Source organism: Hibiscus syriacus, unplaced genomic scaffold (assembly GCF_006381635.1).
Source record: "Hibiscus syriacus cultivar Baekdansim isolate YM2019G1 unplaced genomic scaffold, ASM638163v2 tig00110833_pilon, whole genome shotgun sequence".
NCBI classification, from domain to species: domain Eukaryota; kingdom Viridiplantae; phylum Streptophyta; class Magnoliopsida; order Malvales; family Malvaceae; genus Hibiscus; species Hibiscus syriacus.
This window is the reverse complement of record NW_024062884.1, coordinates 1504542-1513860: the sequence shown is the minus strand read 5'-3', so window position 1 is coordinate 1513860 and position 9319 is coordinate 1504542. Positions and strand designations below refer to the sequence as shown.

At 33.6% G+C, this 9319-nt stretch overlaps 1 protein-coding gene across 2 annotated transcripts; it reads left to right on the top strand.

The window, feature by feature from the left end:
• Positions 1-3503: 3503 nt before the first annotated feature.
• Positions 3504-8312, top strand: LOC120143063 (protein EMSY-LIKE 1-like). 2 transcript variants are annotated; one of them, XM_039157486.1, is made up of 10 exons: positions 3504-3688; positions 4723-4925; positions 5025-5134; positions 5238-5358; positions 5559-5780; positions 6341-6409; positions 7175-7414; positions 7490-7558; positions 7629-7692; positions 8006-8312. In XM_039157486.1, the coding sequence occupies exons 2-10, from the start codon at positions 4827-4829 to the stop codon at positions 8032-8034; spliced, it is 1023 nt and encodes a 340-aa protein (XP_039013417.1). In that variant the 5' UTR covers positions 3504-3688; positions 4723-4826; the 3' UTR covers positions 8035-8312. The 2 variants fall into 2 exon arrangements, with proteins under 2 accessions (XP_039013417.1, XP_039013416.1); XM_039157485.1 differs by having other exon boundaries at positions 3504-3718.
• Positions 8313-9319: the final 1007 nt, after the last annotated feature.

The window sequence follows — 9319 nt, the reverse complement described above, 5'->3', positions numbered from 1 at the left end:
TAAACAACCTTCAATTTTTTAACGTAAAAGGACAAGTCTGGATATAATCAATAGGCAAGTAACCATTTTATAACTTTTAATAGTTGAGGGGCTCAACAAAATAGTTGAATGATCGTTTTATAACTTTTAATAGTCAAAAGACTTAATAAAATAATGTTCTATGATCCAGGGACCATTTGCGTTCTTTACCCTATAAAATATTTTAGTCTTAATTCTTAATGAGTTTGAGCTTAATATATATATTTAATATATATAATATATTACTCATTGAGTGGCCTTAGTAATTACATGGTCTTGGATTAGAACAGCTGATTGTTATTAATAGCTAAGAAATATTATGAACAAATAATAATATCTTATAACCACCTCATATTATTCAATATATATATAATACATTAAATATTTAATATTTTCGCTTAATTCAATTAATTAACTGATTTCAAACTGAATGTGAAAAAATTAATCATTTTTTATCGAATTAATATCAATGGCCGACCATTTAATCTAACTAATTCAGTTTATTTGGTTAATTCAGTTAAAATCGAGGAGTGAACGCTCCTATCGACAAGGTTTTTGTTGTAATACAAATTTCTTTCTAGACCAAATCTATGTTTTCTTTTACATCTTCACCGCCTTCTTTCTTCTTCATGTCATCATCATCAATATCATCCTTCAAAACTGGCCAAATAAATAACAAATGATCAATCAAAACAACAAGAAGAGAGTAATGGGGAATAGTACACATGTTAGGGGATGCAAATATAAAATTTAGGATGACGAAAATAAATTTTCAATAGAAAATATCTAAAATCCATAGGAATTTGAAATTTTTAGGGAACGATCGCCTCCCTCGATCCATCTAAATGCTAGTAAAAGAACCATACAATTAACAGAAAATAAATTTTCAAAATGGGACTTGTTGATAGTGGGGTTCTTACCAGACAAAACAACATCACTCTAACCTGAAGAAAATGAATTACAAGCATTTGTCTGAACTAGGGTTTCAGATCGCGGTCACGATCGCGTTTCTGGTCATTTCGATTTTATCGTGATTGTGGCTGTCGCGGGTGCTATTGCGGCCGTGACTGGCGTTATTGTGGGTGTAGCAGATAACTCAGATGACAGCGAAACCGCTATTTCACGGGCGATATCCCATACCACCTTGAAAGAGGCTCAAGCTGCGTTGTTGGAGTATCTGCATTGTACTAGGAAGGCTATACAATATCGAACTGAGTTCATTACCATGAGTTCGAGAAAATCTGATTTCCGAAAATTGTAACATAAAAAATTTAAAAATATGTTCAAATCCCACAAAAAAAAATTTAATATTAAATAAAAGGGTAAACTATTAAATTGACCATTTATCTTTCTTTTATATGTGTACATTTTGCATGCTACATTTAAAAAAACTTAATATCTGTTCACTTACGTTATTATTTTATTAAGTTTTTGTCAATTATGTTATCAATTACTATATTTTGGTCGTCGCGTCGTTATTATCAGTTAATTGATGACGTGACGTGTTAGTTAAAAGCAGTCAATTTTTAATTTTACCGTTAAACTTTATATAAAATATTAATTAAAAAATTCAAAGCTTTTTTCAGAAGAGAAAAGAAAGCCTATGATGGCCCATTTTTGGTTATGTTTCTTCTTATTCTAAATATATATATAGTCTCTACTTTTTGAAAAATAAGAGACTACTCCTTTATTAATTATAATTTCATTGAACCTATTTTGATATAACAATTCTAAGAGAAAAATATTTATGGACTTAATTGAATTTATTCAAAGTTTTCAAAAATAATTCAAAGTCCATAAAACTTGAATTTGAACACAAAACAGTTTTTCTGGGTAAGCAGTGTCGATATTGTTCTTGCTGTATCGATACCACATGAACAATAAAGGGTAAACTATGTGTTTAGTATTTAAATTATCAGTTTTGATCTGTTTTAGTACATAAACTTTCAATTTTTTCAAAAACATACATATTGTTTAGTTTTTGTTTCATTTTAGTACTATGTGTTTAAAAATTTAACTCGTTTAGTACAAACTATCAATTTTGGTCCGTTTAAATTTTATTTTTTCTTCAAAACTTTACGTTAATTTTTTAACGAAGGTACTTAAATCAAACATTAGGTATGATTTTTTAAAAAAATTAAAAATTTAGGTACTAAAACTGGCCAAAAATAAATAGTTTAGTACCAAATGAGTAGTTTACCCAATAATAAATATTGTACTTTTTGGGTTGTGAAGATAAACATGGTAGAAGATGACAAACCAACGTGCAGTAATGATTAGAGATGGAAACGGGTAGGGTTTTCGTCAACCCATCCCGACCTAAAAATATATATCCTTTACTCGAATTCGATTTGACTCGAAATATTTATATCCTTCATCCAAATCGACTTGAAAATATATATCCTCCACTAGACTCGATTGTTTAGGGTATACATCCGACCCAACCCGATCTGACATGTATAAAATAAGGATTTAATTAAAATAATAATAATAATTTTTTAAGAAAATTACATTATTATCCTTGGGTTGGGTTGGGTCAAAGTTTTTGACCCTCCACCGAACCGACCCAACCCAGCCTCACCCCTTAAAAATTTCGCCTCGACCCAAAAAAATATCACATCAATAATTCTGTTAATTTTTTAACGACAGTAATATTTATTCAAAGATAACTCTCAACCATTTGACATTGATCACTCACACCCCTAACATTCTTAGTGCTCGAACCTTAGATCTCGAGGAATAATAATAATTCTTTTACCGCTAAGGTCACTTGGTATCTACATCCCAAAATATATTAGATTCAAGTATTAGAACTTTTATAAAAACATTGTTAGGGTCCAAAATAGATGAAGACATTAAGCCCAAAAGGTCTAAACCAGTAATAAAACCCCTCAAAGACAAAACTGAATCACTAATACGAAGATTTTGGACCTGAGACATGTCCGAACTGGACCGGAATTATGGGTTGGGGGGGGGGAATCGAACATAAAATACGACCATAACCAGCAAAGCAAAAATATTCTTGGGTAAACTATGCATTTAATATTTAAACTATCAATTTTGATTTATTTTAGTATCTAATTTTTTTTAAAAACTGTATGTAACGTTTAGTTTTTATTTCAATTTAGTAACTGCCATTAAAAATTTAACATATTTAGTATTTAAATTATCAGTTTGGGTCCATTTTAGTACCTAAACTTTTCAGTTTTTTAAAAAATAACGTTAAATTTTTTAACGGGTACTAAAATAAAACTAAACTAAATTTTTTAACGATAAGATACTAAAATGAAATAAAAACTAAACTTAAGCATAATTTTTAAAAATATTAAAAATTTAAATACTAAAATAAATAAAAATTGTTAATTTAAGTACTAAAGCAGAATTTACCTTTTGTTTTCCTTCGAAAGGCCGTGAGAAGTGTTAATTTTCAAGTCCAAAAATCCCTCCCTCCTCTCTCTCTATAAAGTCCCAATCAAATCTCTTTCCGAAATCATAAACAAAAGAGCCTTCCTACTTTCTCTGATTCTCTCTACTTCAACTTCCATTTGCATTGGATTGCATCCTTCAGCAGCTTCTTCTCTGATTTAGGGTTTGTTTTTCGGGGTGGTTCTTTCCTTCAACGAACGAGACATCTTTTGCTGCTTCGTTTCTTTTTCTATATATTTTCTCGGTATGGACTATGAAGTTTGCGATAGTAGTGGTATGTTGGATGTATTAATGCCATATTGTTGTATTGAACAATGTTGGCGTTTCTAGGTTTCTTCTCCTTCTCTCTCTCTCTCTCTCTCTCTCTCATATTTCGAATTCGAAAATTGGGTAGTGGTTGCATTTGGGTTTTGGGGTATGGGTGGATGTAATTATGAGAAATGAGGGTTTAATTGGGGCCATTGACCTCTTGTTCAATTCTATCAGGGAAATGCCGTCGCGTGCTTTTACTTTATGGGCATTGTTTGTTTCCAGCTTTTAGGTTTTATTTGAATTCTAATTGGGATTCATAGATATAGAAATTGATGATATGAAAACTTTTGATTGTTTTTTTCCTTTTCATCACTCAATTATTCGTACACAATATGCTAGAGTTTTTAGTTACCCTATGTTGTTGTTAGAATAATGCAAGCGGCAACTTATATTAGAAATTTAGGGGGTGTGAAATTAGATTATCAGTAGCAAATACAAAGAAACTAACTAAATAACAAGGGAATTTCAAATAACCACCAGCACCCCTTGGTTCATCCTTGGTTCATGGTAGCCGTACTGATAGATTTTCCATGTTGATTGTTTGAATTACCCACTAGGTTTTGCATGGTTAGCTTTGGATCTGGTTCCCTTCAAGACCAGCTATAGTCACCACAATTAGATTCACATTGCCTTCTAATTTGACCATATTTTGTATAGTCCCCTTAACTTGACATGCCAACCTAGTAAATGTTGGGGGTTTCTATTAGGGGTGAGCATTCGATAGAGCTGAGTCGAGTTTTACTCAACCCTAGTTTCTATGGATATATTGATTTTCTTTTACGATAGTATGCAAGAGGAATCATTCTGGATCCGATAATTTCTGACTTTTTTACCTGTATTTGTTAGATCGTACTTCCTTATGATCGTTCTTTTAAACTTTACAAACTAGATCATTTAAAGACAAGTTATTGACCCTGGATGTGTATGCAGCATAATCATGCATGTCTTTATCTGAAATGACTACAGGCACCGATGATGATCTACCTCCATCCCATCAAACTGGAGTTTCAATAAGGGGTAATATTGCTGGAAATGGAAGATCTATCGTAGGTTCTGCTTCATATTCTAGGATGCATTCTGACAAGGAGACCCAAATACATCTACTTGAGCAAGAGGCATATTGTGCTGTTCTGCGTGCTTTTAAAGCTCAATCCGATGCCATTTCTTGGGTATTTACTTCTCTTTTTCTGCACTTACTGGTTTTCGTAGGATTTCTTATCTATTCATGTGATTGATGTGCGTCCTGTGGCATATGCTGGTATCTTTAGGAAAAGGAAGGCCTGATAACTGAACTTAGGAAAGAACTGAGGTTGTCGGATGATGAGCATAGAGAGCTTCTGACCAAGGTTAACTCTGATGATATCATCAGAAGGATAAGGTTCGAATGCTTCACAAATTAGCCTGAATTTAGTGGGTACAGATTCAATGGCTGTATCATATCTTATTCTGTTTAACGAGTTATGAACGGGCGTTGCTAGCAGTGACTGGAGACAAGCTGGTGGGAGTCAACCTGCAAGACTTAGTGCATCTCATTCTTTCCACAATGTTTTACCTAGTTCAACTGTTTCGGCATCTCGCAAGAAACAGAAGACATCTCAGTCGGTATATCTCTTACTATTTCTGGTTTAGAACTCTCATTGGTCATTCCTAGTAGTTCTTTGTATTAAGCTTTCTTCTCTGTATGCTAGCTAGCGAAGCTGCTTTAGGAACAGGGACCAAATGCATGAAGCAGTGATCTTCTTTTCATGTTAGAAATGCAAATATGAATTTGATTCACTCAAAGTTTTCCCCTGCAAGGTCAGTCATTGCCTGGCTTATCCATGGCAAGGCCTATGCATTACCCCACTGCAGTTTCTGCTGGAAATAGGCAATTCAATCACCGTGGTGCTGTTGCTGGCCTTTCAGCCAATGAGCATGGTGAAGGAGCAACTTTTGATCCCTTAATTGGAAGGAAAGTTTGGACAAGATGGCCTGAAGACAACCATTTCTATGAGGCTGTAATCACTGATTACAATCTCTCTGAGGTATGTTCAATATATATGAAAACATCTTCTGTTTCTCGCTGAGACTTATATTAAGCTGGAGCTTTTAGTTGACGATGAAAATTTAAAAAACACGGAACTATAAAAGCATATGCATGAAACCTAAGATTTAGTCAGAGCTGCACCTTGTCTACCTGTTTATGCCATTACATGATTTGTAAATCAAAATATTTTGTTGACTTATCATCTCCCAATGTTGCAACTATTTTGTTTGTCTTAGTTTAGCTAATCTATATGCACCTTTTGTTGACATGCAAATCAAAAGATTTATACGGTGCCTTTTTATTTCTCAATGTTGCAACTATATTATCTGTCTCTGTTTTGCTAACCTATCTGCAATCTGTTAATATTTTGAGCTAGGATGAAGTATCAACATTATTTTTTTCCTTCAATTCACAGTATCTTAGGAAAATTCAAAAAGGTTGTTCTTTATGCAATACAGTTTATTATATTGTAGCAGTTGTAAAAGGCCTTATAGAACTGTTTCTATTAATTGTGTTGTTGCTAAAGCATCGTTGGTATATGTTATCATTATTTTACAGGGTCGACATGCTCTGGTTTATGATATAAATACGGAAAATGAGACTTGGGAATGGGTTGATCTCAAAGAGGTAAAGAAGATGATTTTTTATTATGAAGTTTGTCACTTATGTGTGCTAGTCATTACTTTTTGCAGCAGAAAATTTAGAGTGCGTAGACGAATATGACTTTGCTAGTTTATATAGATACTATATGTATTGCTCTTGATTCTATTTTGTGTAGTACGATAAGTATTACCAATACTGTTGCTAAACTTAAATAAAGACCAAGTATTCTTTGAGCTGAAGTTTGTTGGTCTGGGGGAAGAGATTTGAATCCTTATGAAGTTATACTCTATTGACCTTGTAATAAAAAGGTATTTCTGAAAGCAAGCAAATATAAGATTGACACGGTCAATCAAAGAGAACCCAAAGATTGAAATGGTCCCGGTGTTATTTTTCTAGCCATCTTGACCGTGCATTTGTTTAGTGATTTCGTGTACGATTTTTATATTTCTGTTGCGATTCCTGCAGGCATCAATGCCTGATTCTCCTTTATGCAGCTATGTTTCCTTGGTGCTTTTCATATCACATTCTTTCACTCTCTTGATTTACCATATTTTTTAATCTAAGGTATACCAGGAAGACCAAAAAGGCAGATTTATGATAGTGATCTTCTTATTGTTTATTATTTAAAGATTTGAAGTGCATTGGTATTTGTTTTAATTTGGCATCATTTAAGAAGAGGTGATTTTGATTATTTAAAGCTGGTAATGGTTCTACTGCTTCATCATAGCACGGATAGTTTTCCACATACATTTTATTGGGAACAAGATTGAACTCCTAATGATTTTACAGATATCTCCGAATGACATCAGATGGGACGGCGAGGACGTAGGCATATTTTATCGAGGGCGCCATGGTTTCCATGGAGCTAAGAAATCCTTCAGTCACGGTGCTTCTGCTCCAGTATCTGGAAGAGACATAGGTTCAGTGAAGGGCCTATACAGAAAAGAATATTTTCCGTCACAGAATGGTATTACAAAGAAACTTTATGATGATGTCGAGTTGTTAAACACGGAAGCTTTAGTAAAGGAGGTAATTATGAAGAACCAGCTCAACTGATACTGTAACATATATGTTGTTTTCTAATTTGATTCGACTCCTTAACAGGTGGAGAAGGTCTTCCACGCTACTCATCCCGATCCTCATGAGCTTGAGAAGGCAAAGAAGATGCTGAAAGTAAGTAACTTGAAATATTTTTCCTTCCATTGCTTGGAACTACAAAACTTAACCATCTTATGTAACGCAGGAACATGAACAAGCACTCATTGATGCTATTGCGAGGCTTGCCGATGCATCTGATGGTGAAAGTGGTAACCAATATATGTAGACATAATGATCTATTGCATTTCTTCTGTATGCTGCAGATACTCTGTACTACGACTCATCTTATTACACATTTTTTTCCTGTTAATCATCTAGTGATCTATTGCATTTCTTCCGCATGTAATTGAATGAAGAATGTAAGCCTGGACATGCACAGCTTGGTTTTGATCCAGAATTCGTAGACTGTATGATGACCTAGTCGGAATGCACGAAATCTTTTGCTTTCTAGTTATGCCATTGCTCTTCTTGTGCATGCAAAGTAAACCATGTCTCATTGTTTTGTTTGTCATTGATTTTCAGATGGAGAACAAACATACTCTCGTCGTTAACCGATGGACCAGCTATGAGTATGCAGTCTGCAGCGAACACTGTTGAAGTTGGTAAGAACCGAATCGCAATAACTAGTCTATCTTTTTTGCACTTCTTTTTGTGTGGTTTTTTGCATCTGGTCCTTGCTGGATAGAAAGTTGCTAAAGTCTTGTAAGAGGATCACTGCCCAAACGAAAGACGCTTCGAATTCGAGAACCTACGCCTGGAATGTAAAATTATTCATGGCAGTCATCAATGTGAAATTTTTGGTTTCATGTAGCTTTACATAACTTTGTTCTTATTCAATTTCTGTAAAAGCCACAGCACCATAAGATGATTGACAGTTTTGCTTCTGCAACTAATTAATGTGACATTTCATAACAATGGATCATTCAATTTAATCCAAAATCGATACATGGCAAACCTAACTGAATAATATAAAATTTATAACATTTTCGGCTTATTGTAATCTAAAATGTTATTTTTTTTTTAAATTCTAACAAAAACTTTTTTCTATCATTTTTTGTTGAACCGAAAATATTAGGAAGAATATAACATTTTCAATTACCAATAAAAAAATATTATGAAAAATTAATTTTAGATTGCATTCAATCGAAATCCTCTAATTCTTGACATTAAATTAGATTGTCTTTTCTACAATGAACAAAAAAGGCAAATGGCAACATATAAGAGATTTACATCGACTTCCCTTGCATGATTATCTTACCAAAAACAAAATTTCTCAAATTCCAAAATCAATGATCTGGTAAATGATTCGGCCACAATCAAAATGGTGCAAGAAAAGGATAAGAATGCTTGATAAACCCACATATACACAGCATCAACACTCAGAATAAAGAAAACCAAGAATCCAGAAACTCCAATCAAGCAGAAATGCACATCCATGATGATCATATCAAGAATCTCAATCGGGAATTTAAATAACAATCCGCTATCGAAATATAGGTCGTTGTATAAATCCAGGGATCATCAATCAAGCAAAGCAACGTCTATAAATACGAAGATCTGAACTAGGTTATCAAAAGATATGAACGCAACCATACCCGGAAGGGAATCAAACCCAGAGAGAAGATCAAATCTGAGATAGCAACAACAAAGCATAATCTAAGATCCGTCCATTTCAACGGCTGATTGAGAATTATGGCGCTGGATTTTAGGATTGTTGGGTAGTTCAATTGAACTCCCATTTGTCACGAAATGTGGATTGTAGCAGAAATTGAGGGATGGGATTGGAGGAGTAACTTTGTAAAAAGTGGTAAAAGAGAAATCTTTAAAAATTTTCAA

What these genes read in the sequence shown, in the direction of transcription:
- LOC120143063 (XM_039157485.1), top strand. Translation starts at nt 3,691, where the DNA reads ATGGACTATGAAGTTTGCGATAGTAGTG. An exon ending in AATCCGATGCCATTTCTTGG is followed by an intron (nt 4,926 to 5,024) that starts GTATTTACTTCT and finishes TGGTATCTTTAG; the next exon opens with GAAAAGGAAGGCCTGATAAC. An exon ending in CGGAAGCTTTAGTAAAGGAG is followed by an intron (nt 7,415 to 7,489) that starts GTAATTATGAAG and finishes ACTCCTTAACAG; the next exon opens with GTGGAGAAGGTCTTCCACGC.